General features: G+C 41.1%; 1 protein-coding gene across 11 annotated transcripts in view; it reads right to left on the reverse strand.

Moving 5' to 3' along the window:
- The window catches only part of ALPK1 (alpha kinase 1), a 90,994-nt gene that overhangs the window by 5,410 nt on the left and 67,148 nt on the right, over positions 1-18,436 (reverse strand). For all 11 annotated transcript variants that reach the window (XR_009757973.1, XR_009757972.1, XM_061585368.1 and 8 more), the window contains 8 exons: positions 13,530-13,728; positions 9,167-9,226; positions 8,843-8,929; positions 8,012-8,088; positions 7,207-7,302; positions 4,829-4,933; positions 1,927-4,084; positions 644-797 (listed from right to left, as the gene is read on the reverse strand). Coding sequence is in view for 9 of the 11 variants with exons in the window: in XM_061585368.1 (XP_061441352.1) it covers positions 644-797; positions 1,927-4,084; positions 4,829-4,933; positions 7,207-7,302; positions 8,012-8,088; positions 8,843-8,929; positions 9,167-9,226; positions 13,530-13,728 (2,936 nt within the window). In the remaining 2 variants the exon portion in view is untranslated. The remainder of the gene's footprint in view (positions 1-643; positions 798-1,926; positions 4,085-4,828; positions 4,934-7,206; positions 7,303-8,011; positions 8,089-8,842; positions 8,930-9,166; positions 9,227-13,529; positions 13,729-18,436) is intronic.

Genomic DNA, 18,436 nt, shown 5'->3' on the forward strand with positions numbered 1-18,436 from the left:
TACTTCACAAAGAATAGGTGTGACAGTCATTCCAAAGGGAGACAACAGTAAGGGATACCTCACTGGAAATGCTGCATAGGAAGCTGCCTTATCATATGTCAGATCAATGGCAGGAACTCTCCAAGGTCTCAGGCAAGGGTCTGTCCCTTCACTTTCTGACCCTTTCGACTGCAGATACTGGGGCTTCTGCATTTAAAGCATTGGCTATACAACTGAACTATGGTCTCTTCCCCGACTACAAACCCTTGCTCCATTGCCTCATTGTAATTTTCAACCACAGAGCCATTATAAATGATGCCACATGATGTTCACCTGGATTTTACAAGACAGAGAGCATTTATTGTGTCTGCACCTACGCTGTGGAACACCTTGCCTATTACTATTAAACAAGCACCACCAAATGCTTCAAATGCCTGCTCAAGTCTCTTCTGTTGACACAAGCCTTTTCTGATACATAGCTCAATCCGTCAGTTATGGTGTATCAGTGTCCAGAAGTTGGCCAAGTATTTTTACACGTGTTATGTTCAGCACCTAGATACTTCATTTATCATGTGGGATCGAAGCCCACAAGCAAAGAAGCAAACAAACACATCATTGTGCCCTGCCTCAACTGATCAAAATGTCATACGGGTTTCAGCAATACCTTCCCAGAGTCTCTTCCTGATGCAGAAAGTGTATCCAAAAAGCATTCCTTTGTTTGCCTTTCTTTGCCACGCTCAGGTAGTCTCCAATATATACAGCAGTTTCCTGGGCAGTCCACAGCCCAGATTTCTTAGAGTATTTCAAAAGAAGAGCAGCTGGAAAAAGAACAAATGAACTGACAACTTCTTCAGCAAAGGGTTGTTCCATAACAGTAGCCAAGAATGAAATGGCAGAGTTAAAGATGCTTTTTTGCTAGGATCAATGTCCTTTGCCAGACAGAGTCACAGAGCTATGACATTTTGCTCTCACAGCTTGACCTGTAAGAAGTTGCATTCATTGCAACAGTGTGTAGAATTACAGTCAGCTTCATCTATAAACAGAAAGTGAGAAAAGCAAGGCAGGACAAATTGCTTTTGGAAGTGCTGCAAAGTGGGAAGGCAATACTCACAAATATGTGGGAGGATAACAGAAGCTACACTAGGAACAAAAAGGAACTTGATTTTTGTTGCTAGCAAGATAACAACAAAAACATTCAAACAGGTATAAAGTAAAGGGAGTTCCATGCATCCATAGCGTAGCAGACAGAAGGTTTGCTTTGAGAATTTGGAGACCAGCATGCATAATCCCATTTTGGTCATTAACTCACTGATGGTTAACTTCACACCTGATACACGTAAGGGACACAATCCTGGAAAAGGCAGTGGCATCTTAGGACCAAACTATATATGATGGGGAGATCGAAGATGAAGTCTCTTGATTCCCCTACTTAAAAGCAGCCATGGTGGTGGGCCGGGGGGGGAGGGGGAGATTTCAGTTGGGGCCACAGCTTTGGGGAAGGGGATGACATCACACTTCCTTCTTGGGTCATTTCCCTGACTTAAATTTTTCTCCTTCTCATGGGCACATATACCTCCTTTTAATGGTGTCCCCAAATCTCTTGCCTGAGGTGGGATGTCTTGCCGTGCCAAATAGTAGGGCTAGCCCTGTCAATCAGCATCCTCAGGGTGTCTTTGCATGTTGCAAAGGAGCCTGAGTGATTTATGAACCCTGTTTTTGTGCTTCTGTTGTAACATGGAGAGGGGAGACTCCCAAGGGAAGATGGTGTGTACTCCAGGGTAGCTCATGCATGAATGAAAACAACTGAGTGCTTGAGGCTTGAAAATCAGCATGAACATGTCAGAATATAGTCTCTCTCCCTGTAAGTAGTACAAGTAGTACTGTAAGTAGTACAAAATTCCTGCGATTAAGTTATTATAAGGGCACGTTTCAGAAAGCTCTACTTACAGTGTGCTTTACAGAGAAAGTTCGGCTTAAAGAGCCCTGTATTCTTTATTCTCTCCATTAGCCAGGTATGTTCTACACCTGACAAGAGCCTGTCATAGTCATCGTCACTGAGAATGCGAGCTTGTAGGATTTGTTCTTTGGTTCTATCCATAAAGACAAAAGAGCTCCCACTAGAGTTCAAAAATGAAGGACTCCCCAGTTCAGAAAAACTGCTTGAAAAATGGGGTGCTTTGTACCATGATTTCAGAGAAGAGCTTGTGCTGTGGCTGCTGTTCAAAATGTTCCTTAGCTTTTCTCCTTCATCTTCTTCGGTTGTAGCACAATCACTGGATTGGTTGACTAATGGTTTGTTGTTGGTCCCTGAAGGAGAATTTGTGGTCTCAGACCTGAGATGTGGTTGATCTCTTCTTATGCACATGTCATTAAGGTAATCTACTGACTTCCTTCTGCTGTCACTAGCAAATTCCCAGTCTTCTGCTGTTTCTGCTTGGGGGTCAACTTCAGATATTCCAGAAGAGCCACCTGGAGGTGCTGCAGAGATAGATTCATTAATCCAGTTTTGAACAAAATGGGCATGTTCTGGTTTTAGCATATTACTGTTTATGGAGGCAGGTGTCATCCTATCATCAGGCAGGTGTGAATTCAGGTGTGCATCTTCGGTAGTGTCTACTGTTTCTCCTTCTGGGTCAACAGATGGCCAATCATTTCTAGACATTGGTTCTTCAACTTCTTCTTTGTAGCTTTCAGGGTCTTCTGTGCTTCCTTTCCCAAAGCTGCGCAGATTATGGTTAGAAATGGCACTGGAGTTATTGGTGCTGTCCTTAGTCCTGGAATCTGTTACTGAAGAGGGGATAATAATCCCAAATGGATCTTGTTCAGAAGTGGGATTTATTATACCACTCAAAAGATCATTGCTATTTTTGGGGTTGGTCATACTGGTTTCTCTGAGTGACTCCTTCAAAGCATTCTCTCTTCCCTCCATATGCTCCTCTCTGAAATGTGGGCATGATTCTGTTAGGATATTAGTCATAGCTATATTATTCTGAAAAAGATGCTTTAAAGGACCAGAACAGCCATTTAGAGCCTCTTCAAGAGACAATTGATGCGTTTTGGAAGCCAATGAATATAGATCATGCTTTTGAACGTTTGCTTCAGCATCTTCTGTGAAGACCACAGAACAATCTTGATCTTTACCTGCAGCAAACTTTGGTTTCTGTTCCTTATCTTGGGGTGGTTCATTTTCATTGTAGTCAATCTCTTCCCAACTAGTAAAGGAACTCGATTTGGACAATTTGCTCCAGGATCTCAATGAACTAGAAAGTTTACTCCTGCTATGAGAACTGCTTGAAATGATATCACCATGGCTTTGACTTCTTTCTGAAGGTATGCTCTCAGTCTCTTCATCAAAGGAGGCATCCACTGCAGCAGCATGGGATAATTTCTTTCGTATTTGCCCCTTAAAACCCTCAAGACTTTTCTTCCCTTTTTGTGAAACAGAGATCTTCACAGTGTCTTTTCCATGATGTGATCTTTCTTCAGTAGTGCACATGGTGTCCGTATTTTTGGTTTCTGTTTTCAAAGCCGTTATACAGGCTCCTATTTTGCCTTCTGATGTCATTTTGTGGCTCTGGCAAACACTTTTATAAACTTCACAGACTGCTGCATGATGCTGGGAATGCTCTTTGAGAACGTTCTTGAAGCTCAGTTTACCATTCACAATCTGCTTTCCGACACCTGTTTTGTAGCTATCTGGAATGTAAGACTTGGCATCTGAGTTAGGGAAATCCTGTACATGTAATTGCTCCTTAACAGACATGACACAGCACATGATATCCTTGGCAAGTTGCTCTTTGTCCTGCTCTCCAGTATGTTGGGAAAGACTATAAGCATAGAGCTTCCGTAAAGCTTCCTGGCACAACTGATTCACTTGACTAAGTCTTTCGCTCTCTCCGTAGAGCTGTTGATGCACTTTTGTAAGGCAGAAAGCTGCTTTGATAAAACTGTGGAGCTCCTGTTTGCTGGTGACTGGTTCTTTGTCCTTCTTACTAAGGAGACCAATTTCAAAGGACTCCTTTGCGTCAGATAAATAAAACTTCTGCTTTTCTGAAGGGCATGCACTTGAATAGCTGTAAGACAGCAAACATGTTCCGCGGATATTCTGTAAAACAAGTACAGCTGAAATGAATAGGATCTCACAGATTCATGTGTCAAATTTGAATGTCAGATCCTTTGAAGAATACTTAAATTTGAATTCATGCCACTGGAAAACTTTTTCCAATGATTTTCAATTACTCCTATTTTCTCCATTTGATCAATTATGCCTGACTTAGATAAACTAGTTATACACTGAAGGAACACAGATTAGACTTGCTCTGAGATGTCTAGAAAAGATTTCATTCATGTTAGATTTATGCATTTGCTAACTAGCTCTTCAGCAGTCTAGTACAAAACCTTGCAAAGCATATTACCCCTGAAGGACTGACTGATTTGTCTGGAATTGGGAAAGACTGAGGTGGTTGGGGGAACAGGAAGAAACAGCTATATCCTTGAAACCTTGAAACCACAGATAAGAGGGGCACCCCAAACCAAAAGATAGATCACACAATTAGCAGTCTTTAGCTGCAGTTCTATTGACTTTATTCTAAAGTAACTTCCAATGAAATCAAATGTATTATCTATGGAGCTTTAATGATAGGCAACAGTAAATGATTTATAGTAAGGAACTGCCCAAAGTGAACAGGCTCAATATTGCATTTCACTTCCACTATTACATTTCATATGTTGCATCTGAATCTGGAGTGTGATCCAGATTACATACACACAGCAACATACTGCAGCAGAAGATAAGAGTAAAGGCATTTCAGCACTAGGAAGCAACAAGAACACTGAAGGTTGCACTTACGACTGCTGTGAGCACAAATAGTGGTGTGAACTGACTGAAGGCTGCTGCCAGCTTGCAAGCTTCAGCAGCTGAAAGTAAACGATGGTCAAACTCTTGCAGAAGAGCCTGGTGAAACAGCAGGAAGAAAATGTATGTTTAGGCAGATTTTTTTGCACTCTCTCTCTCCCACCCTTATTTTTTATTTAAAAAAAAGAGTTATATGAGCCCTGCCTGAATCACCTCCACTTCTACATAGATCCAAGCCATCTGTTAGAGCCCGTTTATTTTGTTTTGCAATTTGAAACCTTGGGAACCAGCCTCATGCATAAATATATTTGTTATTGATAACGCCAAAATGTTTATACCACTAGAAAATGAGATTTGCTTTTTCCATTCAATATTGGAATTTTTCATTTTTTCAGTAACAGAACAATGATATTAAAAGTGCACAAATTACTATGATAGTTTTTCTGGGACATCTCGTCTCTTCTAGAAATGCTATGTATTTTTTAAAGCAGACTTGACTAAACATGGTAAAGTCCAGATTACACACACACACACACACAAGCTTGTGTAGCAGAATGGATATGAGACCTCCAGTGTCTATATCCTAGGTCAGTGAGGTGGGTGGCCACAGAGAAATGGGCTTTTTTCCATGGTGGCCCAGAGTGATAGATGTTTGGACTTCTTTCCCTTCAGATCTGTGTCATGTCAGTTCACTACAGAGATTTCAGAAGGTTCTGATACCATATCTTTTATATTCACTTTTCAGATGTTTTATTGACTAGACTGTATGGTTTTGTTTGTTTTGACTGTCTTGTTTATTGATAATCTATTTATTGTTTACACATTTGAGGGTTTTTAAATGCTTTAAGCTACTTCAAATGGCCTTGTCCAGAAAATAGGCTTAACAGTACCAATAAATAAACAATCCAATGAACAATTAGTTAGATTGTCCCTATTTAAATTTCAGTTCAGTCATAAGGTCACTAGGTAGCCCTAGGGAGGCCAGTGTCTCTCAGCCCCAACAAAGCATATGCTTTGCAAGTGTATGGTCATATGTTCAATTCAAGGTGTTTCCTATTAAAGAATCTCAGACAGCAGGTTGGAAAAAGAGGCCCCTAGCTGAAATCAGTTAGAACTGCTTTCAACTGGGGTACACCAGAGGTATGGAACCTCAGGCCTGGGGGTTGAATATGGCCCTTCATATCAGAACTCTTCCCAGGCTATAGCCCTCAGTGGTCCTTCTCCACACTCCAAGTATTTTTGCCTGGCTGGAATGTGCCCTTGAACTCCAACAATGCCTCATGAGTGTTAGGATGGAGGACAGAGAGGGGAGCGTTAGTGTTGTTCATATTCTCATAAAATCACAGAGAAGGAAATTACATGATACATCACATGGTCTAGCCCACAGACAGTCCAGTCCACAGAGGTAACATTTACATTTGTTACTCTGTTTACTTTTGCCTCCCCTGCTAGGAATGTGGCCCTCGGCCTGAAAAGGGCCCCCCATCCCTGGGATAGACAGTACTAGGCTAGATGAGTACTGGTGTGATTCAGTGTAAGGCAGCTCCTTAAATACCAACATAGATAACTGTCTGTCCAAGTGTATGTAGACAGGTGTGTATCTGTAGACAGATGCTAGGATAAGTGAGATCTAATTATGGCCTTATGTCTGTGGGTTGGACTATGTGACCAGGGCTGACTTATCCATTAGGCACAGTAGGCACAGTGCCTAGGGCCCATGAAAATGTTTTAATTTAATCAGAAGGGAAAAAATGAACTTTTAGGTTCGAAGGAAATCTTTTAACTTTTTTCTCACATCAGAAAAAAAATGAAACTTTTAGGGCCCTCGAAAATCTATTAAATTTTGCCTAAAACAGAAAAAAAATAAAATGTTGAAGTATTTAAAGTTATATCAAAAATCATTTTTAATATTGATATTATTATGCGGGAAGGGGCCCATGAAGGCAAAAGTGCCTAGGGTCCACGAAAATCATAATGCGGCCCTGTATGTGACATATCATAAACTGTCCTTCTCCATGATTTCATGAACAACATATGGCACAATACTTGACAATTAGTTTCTTCAGGGAGAGACCACAAGCAATACCCATAGCTTAGTGGAAGAACACACACTTTGCAAGCAGAAGGTCCTAGCTTCAGTCTCTGACATCTCCTGTTAAAAAAAGGACCACATAGCAGGTGACGGGAAAGACTCTCTGTGAGACCTGATGCCAGACAGATGACCTGGTACAGGGAAGCTTTCTATGCCCCACTTTGTTTCTACTGTGGAAATGCGAGCTTCAGATATCATACTGAATCTCCCTAGTCAATGTACAGTATAGGAAATTTTAGGTGAGGTAAATAAAGTTCACCTCTAATACAGGAATAGTTACCAGGTCAAACTGATAGTTGTTTTTAAAACGGTTGTAATCATTTTCACTCATGGATACAAAGATGTCAGCCAAAATACCCAATGAGGTAGCTATCCCCTGTAAGAGAAGTACACAAAGGCAAATTTGTGTTTCATTGTTTCTGTTGTAGATTACGTCTAATGCATGCATGCATTACACAAAGTGCAAAAAGCTAAAATACAGGATGCTTCCGGATGGGTGTTTGTTATGGGATGGGGACTCCTCATGCATGCAGCATCAACATGATGTCATTGACATGAAAATGCCTGCCCATATTCCCCCCCCCATTTAATCCAGGTTTCTCCCTCAGACTGTTAAAACACCATTCAGTTTCTTAGCAGGGCATGGACAATCAACTTTTCCACTGGTTATGAAGGATGTGAGTCTGCTACTTGAAACAGCAAAGATCGCTGTTCCTTGCAAGCAGATCCCCTTGTGAAGGACTATACTAGTCCCTTTCAATATCACTCCCCTATATTTCTTAACTGTATTTTATGTATTTTTATGTTTTTTGTGTATTTTATTGTGTATGATTTTATTGTGAGCCACCCTGAGTGCCCTGTTATAGGGCAGATGGGCGGGATAGAAATATTTTGAACACATAATAATATACTGTCCTTCCCTGGCTCCTGCTAATGCACTTGCAGCAAGCTGCTTTCTTCTCTTTGTGAGCAGACATGATTGAGGGGATAAGGATAAATTTGAAATATGATCTAGATGAAAACAATGAATTCTATAGGCGCTAGTTAATAGTAGCAGATTTTTAGAAGAAAAGCATATTCATTACCTTTTTGTCTGGCTGTGGAAGTGTGAAATAACCCACAATTGAAGCCCAGACCAGTTCTGCTGCTTCATACCACATCCCTGAAATATACACAAAAAAGTGAACATTTCAATTGTGTTTTTTTAAAATAATTAATGTTCTTATAGATTTCTTTAACACACTTGTAATTAGTAAGGATGGGGGAGAAATTAAGTTCGTTTCGGATTTCCATGCAAACCTACCTAATTTGTGCTTTCCGAACAATACATGAACTAAAATTCAGCTACCCTTCAAAATTCACATTTCTCTAAATTTTGTACTGAATCTTGCAAACCAAATATGTGTACATTAGACAAAAGTACATATGCACTCAGTGAAGATATACAAAATACATTATATTAGGGACAATTGCTTGCAAAAATGTGTACATTATGCAAAGTTGAATGTGCTACTTATTTTCATGAGGACTTTAAAAAAACTGGAAACTGATGCAGAAATGTGGCAGACTGAACTTAAGATTGGAAAACTGAGAAACCTGAATTGTCAGATTCATCCATCCCTAGTATTTAGTTTGACTGATGTGGCTAAGGATATTCCGGGATCATGTTATGGCTTCAGAATTTTCCAACTGAGGTTAAGTAAATATTTATTATTTTTCTTTTCTTTCATGATGCCTTTTTTTAAATTGACATTTGCTAGTGATAGATCTTAAGGCCAGAGGATCAGATAATGACAGTTCAGTTTTTCAAGATGTGAACTATACCTATCATTGGATTAATTATTTCTTTGAAGCTGTTATCATTGATTTTCTATCAAAATGTGAGATCACTGCACGAATCTAACAAGCAATCCTACCGAGCTTCTGTAGGATCTGTCCTCTGATCTGTGTACAGACTGACTGAACAAGGATCCGGTCACTTTCTTGAGGGTACTTCCAGACACCTGAGAAACAGAATGAAAAGATCAATTAAATACAATATAGTGCTTGGGAACCGTGAAGAGTTAGAAAGGTGAGGTCAAAATATATCCAACACATTTACAAATTAAGAAACACAGAGAAAGAAGTTGTCTTGGCCAGGCAGATATTATGATGCGAGTAACTCTATTGGAAGGCTGAATGGAGCAATCAGAACATTTATAAATAACAGCAGAAATGCAGAAACCATAAATTATAGATACCTGTTGCTCCATTGTCATTAATAAGACTGCTAAGGATATATTCAGCCTTTAACAGTTTACCTGTAAAAAAGAGAGAAATATAACTATATTAAAAAAAACACATGTAAAGTAGATTTGATTGAAAGTAGATTTCATTTTCACTGCAGTTTTGTCTTTCCATTCCCAACACATCTTTACATAGTAAAATGTATCATGCAACAAACCAACAAACCAAATCATTACGCTTAATGTAACACTATGAGTTAATAGGGTGGGTTATAGCTCCATAGTAGAGCACATGCTTTACATGGTTAAATTCCTGGAAGATCCAGTTAAAGACTGGGAAAGACTCCTGTCTGAAAACCTGGCTAGGCACTGCCAATCAGTGGAGTGGGGATCGTGTGGCCCTCCAGATACCATTGGGACTTCCAATTGCCATCACGCTCTGCCAGCATGGCCAATGGTAAGTTTCAATGAATTCAATTGTAGGGGCAGATCTGTGTGCATGGTGAAGGCGATCACCTCAGAAGCTGTGGAATGGAATAGAAGAAAACTGGTCACGAGACAATGGCACATGATGGAAATAGGCCTGAATGCTTGCTTAGAGGGCAGAAATGTTTTTTTTCTGTCTGGATGGTGAGAAGCAGAAATGCTGGTATGGCCTGAGTTTGAGCTAAGACAATGCACTTGTGTGAAGAAGGTCCAAGATTTCTTACTCCATGCTGCTAACAGTGCTGGGTATCTTTCATGAGACTCCCTATATCCTGATAAGGCTTGGGATCATGTCAACCCCTAAAACAATGGAAAACTGCTTCTGCAGCTGCTTGTCCTGTGACCTGAAAGCTACCAATCCAGAATCAAATCCAGTTGTCAACAAAGGCAGAACTGAAAAGGAGCCAATCAGCAATCCAAAAAAGGTTTCTGAGTTGTTGGGGAACAGAGGGAAGTGGCACTTTTCTGCTCTGGACTCTATCTTAGTTTTTGACACAAGCAGGCTTTTCTACTATTTTTGTGCCATAATTTTTCTTTTCTCTGGAATACGCACATAGAAGAAAACGTTGCTTTTGGATTCCTTTCTTGCTGCTTGTAATAAATTTACACTGGGTTCAGTCTTTCTGTCTTGAGTTTTCCATATACATTTTGTACAGTTCTGATTATTTTGTTTGCTGGAGGTTCAGTTTGGATTTCTCTATTCTATTTGTAAACATTTTTCTTTAATTTTTACCTAGACTAAATTCTGGGCTCAGTAATATCATGGACACCAGATTGATCTCTGCTACCCTGCATCCAAGACCACATAAGCCTGATTCCGAGAATATCACCTTGGATTGGTAGCTATGTCCTTCACTTAAACTAAAGGCCATGTAGTTGGGACAGCTGAGATAATGCATATTAAATTATGCATTAATTTTAGTCTTGCATATTGCTCTTCTGAGTAGAGTTCATATTGTTTTGTTTTTCCATATAATCATTGTTTGCATATACTGTTCCTTATTTCTCCCTTCCCCAAGATTCATTTACATATAATGTGCTGTTGATTTCTGTTTGATATTAATATGCTCACCTTTTACATAAACTGAGATACATTCATGGGTCTTCTGTTGATGTATTTAAAATAAACATTTCCAAACAGATTTTTGCCTCTTGAGTCTTGTCTGGTCACCACCCTCTCGCCCGTTGGGGCAATTTAAGAACCTAATTTCAGTCAGGGATGATGGAAGGTGCAGACTCCAAGCCAATGTAGACAATACCAAGCTAGATAAACCAATGGTATTAGGCAACATTTTATGTTCCTAGAGCTATGTACAGCTACTTCTAAGCAGGTGAGTCCAGTGTGGGCTGTGCTTCCTCCTCCAGGTAATGAGCCGTCAATGACATGGTTAATTATGTGGGCCCTGAAATGAATTCAGTGGGTTCAAATACAGTGAGGTGGAAGATGCAGCCCCCTGGCCTGCATCTGCTATCTTAAGGAGACAGTTATTTCAGACTGGGAAGAGAGACAGGAAAGGGTAAATTTTGGTGCTCTCTATATCTTAAGGGGGAAAGTCTGAAAGTGTCAGTTCTCTACCCCCTCCCCTTAGCTTAGAACTTTAGATACATGGTCTAATTATTTCATTAGGGAGACTCAGCAAAAGGCTACTAAACCTTAGATACTGCTGTCAGACAAGTTATCTGAAGACAGGAAATATGTTATCTTGATATCAAAGTCCTTAGATAACCCAGGTATAATTTAGGAAGACCAGTCAATGCTTCCACACTACCATATGCCATGAAATCTCTCTAGCGGATGTTGGTTATCTTCTGCTCAACCATTCTCATCTTCCTCTCCTTCTACTTTCTTTCCTGGCCATGTTACAAAATGTCAACCAGATGCAGTATTGGTCTTGACCTGATGGAGTTTGGTTTGGTTGTGGGAGGCAAATGAAAGGATCACAGCTGACCCAGGTGATTAATAAGCAGCACTACTTTTTGAGTAGGAGTGGAAGATTAAAGTAGTATCATCCTCACTTTTTCCCCCAGTGGGAAGCTATTGTAAGCAGTGGCAGCTAGCGGCCCCATGTTAGTGGGGCAGTGGAATCTGCTCCAAGGTTTAGTCAAGGAGCTCTCCAAGCTCTCCAAGGTGCTGAAGCACTGCTCCACTGACATAGAGTCACCAGCCACCATTGATTGTAAGCTGTAACATCTTAATACTATGTACACAGTTCCATATATAAATAAACATATTTATATAACCAGGTAATCAAAGAATTACAAAATGATATCACATCATGGTGATGTTTTCTCATGAAAGTTGATCACATACGGGGTGGATTTAGTTAACTATTCTATGACACATTCTGCTGCACTGATTTGTGGTATAAATGCTACATAACACCTAGCATAATGACATACATTAGTATTCTTCCACCTTTTAGACATGGGACTCACCTTTCAGCCAAACATGTATTTGGAAAGCCATTTCTTAATTTTTAACATGTATTTGTATGGTGTGCTATTGTGACCCACATTAGGTCCCGTTGTGACCCAGAAGTAGATAATGACCCACTACTTGAAGACCAATGATATAAGGGGTGCTCATGTTACATTCAACAAAAGTACAATCTGTGTACCTGTGTACACAATCTGTACACCTGTGTACACACCAGTTGAGCTGCATGCTTTCACAGTTATTCACATGCAATGTTCAACAGGAGTAGAGTCTGTGCACCTGCGTACATAATAGCTGAGCCTCACAAATCAACACACGTACACTCTTTCATACAAAACTTGTACATGTGAATTGACAGCTTGTACCTTTGTTGAGTGTGACATGGTAACAAGCCTATATATGGTCAAAGCTACCCTGGATAGTTTAGATATTTATATGGCCCTAGAGTCACCCGCTTTTAGGTGGCTAATACTTTACTCTGGATCATTTGAAGCTCTGTGGCCCAAATATGTTACCCTGATTCACACTACGCTGAACTTTAAGAGTGAACAAACCAATCTCCTGTTTACTTCTTTAGACATGTACTTGCCAGGTTTGGCATCAGAATCAGTCTTCTCCAGCCTTGTGTCATATGTTTTTGGACAACATCCCCCATCAACCCTGACCATTGGTGATGGTGGCTGGGGATGATGAGTGCTGTAGTCCAATAACATCTGGGGGCCAAAGGTTGGGGAAGGCTCACAAATTATGACAAAAGATTTCATGCCAGTACCCTTACTGAGATGTACTTATTGAAAGCAGATGATAATTTCACTTTATGCAAACTATTTCTTTCTAAAACAGTATGCAACATCAGTTTAGTTTTGGGGTTTTCTTCCTGAAATAATCAGGAGCATATATTTAATATCATGCCGATACAATCCAGGCTCTTTGTGTGGTACCAAAAAAGAAATAAAGAAAAAACAAGACAGTTTTACATGAGCAGGTTAATTGCAATATTTGCATGATCAAATGGGCATAGCTGTGTTTTTTAATGTGGCTAGGACAACATATAGAAAATACTGGGATGGTAATCTACATTTTGGAGGTTTTCGCTCAGAAGTACAGCAATTCACATACTCCTCTTTGAAACTGCAGGGCAGATTTGTTAGGAGACAAAAGCTCCAATTAGTATTTTCCACGCCCTTTCACAATTTTCTCTCTTGCCTTTTCTCTCTTTGAGACCCCTTTATGCCAGGCACTTTGTGCAGACCAAAAGAGGTGGGAGGGATGTAGAGGGGGAAGAGTCCATGGCAGGCAGGAGCAGGGTATCAGTTTAAAATGATGGCTCTGGAAATCATAGGAATGTCATCTCCGGAATAGGACAAAGTATCCTCTTGAAAGTCAAGTAGTTCCTAATTGAGACTGAGCTGAGAAAATGGAGAGAGGTGGGGCCTGCAATGAGTGCTTCATTACCTGAATTCACAGAGACACGAGCTTGGCGAATCACCAGCTGAGGGGCAATTGGTGTTGTAGGTTGAAGCTTGTGCAGCCTTTTGGCAATCTGAAGGAGCTGGCTGGAGCCATCAAGCCAATATAAGAACCGGTCAATCAGGAACACAATAGCAGCGGCTGTCGCATAGTCCCTGACAGTAATGGAGGCTTTTAAATATACCTGGAAAGAACACCAAAAGCATGTGATCGTCAGGAACAGCCAGCCCCCAAATCGGAACCATTTCTAGGGGACTATCCATAAAGTATGCAATTCATCAACAAGAGGGATGGAGCAACAATGTCTGTTTACTCACTTAGCTGAGAAATGTGTATGCCCCCTGCTTCAGCTACATAAACTCCCAGGGCAAAGTAGGGATGGGGTACTGCTTCAAATGGAACAAACTGTGATAAGAGTGGAAGCGGACCTTAAAAATTGTGACATACTTTATGGTGCTCTACCCTGTTATGCAGCCAGCAGCATTTTCTTCCCCTCGTTCCTGCTGCAGTTCCGTTTCTAAAAGATGAAGTGCTAGGGCTCAACCATGGATGAGAAAATGCTAATCTACTCATGGAAGCATACTGGGTTGGATCCAGACTAAAGTAGTTGCACTTTGTTACCCATTGCAATCACCATGAGCACATCAAAGCTGCCATATCTTCAAGAAATCACTAGGACTTGGATTCTTAACCCCTAGGGGTCCATGAATGGGATTAAGGGGATCTGTGAACCAGGCACTAAAAATCAATTTCCCATGCAATAAAATAAATTGTATGCAAAATTTTGTGTGCATGTGCTTATGTGCATTTTTCTGGGGGACGAGTCCATAGCTTTCATCAGATTCTCGAAGGGGTTCATCATGCAAAAAGTTTAAAAACCACGCAATAGCTCAACCTGGAAATAAACTGCATTGATTTGTGTGGGCTTGTCTCTGATCATATGGTTATGCTCCCGGTCTTATGTAGGCTAAGCTTATTATTAATTTATTACCAATAAATTTCATTATTAATTCAAAGTTGTTATTTCATTTTTATTCCAACCTTCTTCCAAGGAGTTCAGAGTACCATGACTCAATTTAATATCACAGCAAACATCACGAGGTAGCTTAGTCTACTAAAGAATGACTGGCTCAACGTCAATCAATGAGCTACATGGCTGAGAAAGGATTTGAGTCCAACATGATATCCACTGTAACACACTGGATCTTACAAGTGGGCTAGTCTCTGTCTCTGTCTCTGTCTCTCTCTCTTACAAAAAGGAAGATGAAGGTAAAAAATAGGCCACTATATTTTCAAAAATGACCAACATACACAATTAATGTTGGCTTCATTAGGAATTGGGAGTGTTATTATTACCCTTTTCCTTCTTATTCTCAAGGGGGTTGAAGACTACTGTGGGGTCAATCAAGCTCTAAACATCAACAAGTTGCATTAATATAACAGTAAAGGCTACTATATCAAACACTCCTTTGTACATCATAAAGGAGCAACTAGGTCAGCCGTCCAATGTTTTCTCTTTGCAGGTTGCCTTTAATGATTTTTAAAATGGAATTAACTCCTTTGGTATCCCGCTTGGGAGCTGATCCCTCTCCCTGGCATGGAGAATCAGCCGAGCTTATGAAGGAACGTGCTGTTAGGAGAGAACAAAGGCCAGCAGGCTAACTCTGTGGAAGTACAGAGCCTTCCTGGGTTTTCAAGAATCCCTGTAGTCATTGTGACATCTGCCTCAGTGCCCTACTTGTACCTTGGGGGAATGGTGTGTATGCACCCGCACATGTCAGCTTTCCTCTCCTCCTCATCTAGGTGAAATGAGAAGGAAAATTCCACAAGCTGGAATCCAGAATTTTATTTGGTAACTATTTGGGAGCAGATAAAACATGCTAATTTGGTGTAGGAAATGTTAATTTGGACTATAGTGCCCTGGGACTATATGAGACTATTCTCCTGACTCAAGACCTCTATGCTTGCTCTGATGCACACATGAAGCTCATATGCATAAATTAATAGCTGAGCTTTACTAAAATGAAGCAATTGAGGGTGGCTGAGTTATGTGTGTGCACTAGGGGTCCGCTTTGGACAAGGCCCAAAGGGAAACAGTTTGCTTTGGAAAGATTTGAACTGCCTCCAAACCAATACAACTTTGTCTGAAGCAGTCTGGACCAAAATGAGCTTGTCCTGAAGCTTTGGACCCACTTTAGAGATTGGGAGGATGGTCTTGAAGTTGATGCATTTTGAATCTCCCACAGAGAAGTTCTCTATAAAAGGAAACCACCAGGCTAAGGAAGGGATTGGGAAACGGGGAAAGGTGGGGTAGGTCATTATCTGGGTAGAGTCAGCAGTTTCCTGTGCCTGTTCTGTTCTTATTTTGGAGAAAAAATAAAGCTTCCTGGCTTGTTTGTCCTCTAAACATTCCATGACAGAATTCATTCTTGCAGTGTAAAATGTGAATCATTCTTCAGACCAGCAACACTCCAATATAATCAGGGCAGAGCAAGGAGCTGTCCACTGGGACTCTTCAACCAACAGTGCTGAAGCTAGGCAGCACCTCTGAGGACCTACCAGGATTACACACTGAATTTCTTTATTATAGAGCCACAAGAGTGGCTGTATACTATAGCCAGTGTGGAGTTTTCACATTCCGCAATGTAAAATTGAAAATACCCCCCATGCTATTATGATGCTTCCCATAAGCTCATTTCAAAACAAAACCTTAGTCCTGAACTCAGAAACGCTTGCTTAACAACCCTCTAAATTTTCATGGCAAAACACAAAACAGTCAGAGAGAATAGAGTTCAAAGTCTAAAAAGGGAGAAAAAAACCCACAGAGCCCTTTTGGACTTTTTTCTGTAAGAGTTCTCATAATCTGTTGACATTCGTTAAAAATCAGCCATGGTCACAGAGTACCTGTAATCCTATTACTGACCTTGCCCCATACTCTGACCTTCATCTTCTGCAGTTTAAAAGTTAAAAAAATGCCTGGCTGACTTTTAATTAAGAATTTTTGCATTGAACTGAATGATAGTGTCGGGCATGCTCAGTTGGAACCAATTGTCAGTGTTCTAAAGCCAGACTCACAGCTACTGGGCTTGCCTAATCAGGGGGCCACAACCACATCAGACTTTGATTTCATGTGAGACAGTCATGGCTTCCCTCAGAGAATCCTGGGAAGTGTAGTTGTGAAGGGTGCTGAGAGGTCGAGACTCCTATTCCACTGACAGAGCTTCAGTGGCCAGACTGCTTTATCAGTCAGCCACGGTGATTGAAGGTCTGTGAGAGGAACAGGGCGTCTCCTAGCAACTCTCAGGATTCTTTGAGAGAAGCCATGACTGTCCAAAGTGAAATAAAGGCGTGGTGTGGATGTGGCCAGGGACAGCTTAAATTTGGGTGGGAGGCTGCATGTGCCTGCTGTAGAATAGGTGAGGAAAACACTGAAAAGCAATGATACTATTCACAATGTTTTTCTTTTGGAAAGGAAAGGGGCTTCCCCTCTGCCCAGTGCCCACCCACTCAATCTCCTCCTCTCCCCCATCCTCCCCTCCCTGCCTCTCCCCCGGGTCAGTGTTGGACTACAACCTGGGGGACCAGGGTTTGAATCCCCACACAGCCATAAAGCTCACTGGATGACCTTGGGTCAGTCACTGCCTCTCAGCCTCAGAGGAAGGCAATGGTAAACCCCCTCTGAATACTGCTTACCATGAAAACCCTATTCATAGGGTTGCCATAAGACAGCCCATTTTCATTTTCAAACATGATTGCACAGAAATAAATCTCATTGAACTCAAAAAGTATGCAAATGATCAAACCTACCCTCCCTTTTCCTTCCTCTTGCCCCTTTCCTCCCCCTTCCTTTGCTCCTCCCTCCCCATCCCCATTCCCTTCCAATACCCTCCTTCCCCTTCCCCTTGGTCACTTTTACCTATCTTAAGCATGACTGCACGGGACTAAATACTATTGAACTCTATAAGCATGCAAATGATCAAACCTGCCCTCCCTTCCCCCTTCCTTTGCTCCCTCCAGTCCACTCCTTCCCCTTCCCCTTCCTCCCCCGTGGTCACTTTTACCTATCCTAACCATGATTGTATAGGAGTAAATCCCATTGAACTCAATAGGCATGCAAATGATCAGACCTGCCTTGTTGGTATTCAGCGCCCCGTCCCAGCAGGGCGCGGTATGAGTTCACGCAAGAGAGCCTTCCGAAACAAAAGGAGAGTCTATACACATTGGTATGCAAAACCCACTTTATAGGATACAGCTTGGCAAGTAGTCAACGCGTACACCTTTGCTTCCCCCCCACAGTTTTACATTGCCCTTGCGGTTTTATAGTACAGCTAATCTGATAAGGCACAGCTGTGTAGCTTCTTTTCCCAATGCCGTACGTTAGCCCTTTCCCAACTCGGGGAATGACTCAGCTTTTATATGCCAACAGCCCCCACCTCATAACTCGATGCTGGGAACATTGGTTGACGTTGTTACCCAACGTTCATATCATGCCCAGCATGTCTCTTAGTTTTGTGTGTTTGTCTGCACTTAATGGTTTTGTGAGGACGTCAGCTACCATGTTCTCTGTCTCACGGTAGTTTAGTTTTATTAAGCCGTTTTGTACGCAATCTCTTACATGGTAGTACCTAACGCTGACGTGTTTAGTCCTCTTTGTATTGTTTTCTGTTGTGGCCATATGAATACAGGCTTGATTATCTTCGTACATGAGATACGGAGTACTCACAGTTAGCGCAATGTCTTGTAATAACTGTTTATACCACACCAGTTCATTACATGCAGTAGATAAACTTATGTATTCAGCCTCGGTGCTTGATATGGCCACTACAGATTGTTTTCTACTGGTCCAGTCAATTAAAGATCCTTGCAGCATTATTACTATCCCTGTTGTGGAT

The sequence above is a fragment of the Rhineura floridana genome, chromosome 9 (genome assembly GCF_030035675.1).
Source record: "Rhineura floridana isolate rRhiFlo1 chromosome 9, rRhiFlo1.hap2, whole genome shotgun sequence".
NCBI classification, from domain to species: domain Eukaryota; kingdom Metazoa; phylum Chordata; class Lepidosauria; order Squamata; family Rhineuridae; genus Rhineura; species Rhineura floridana.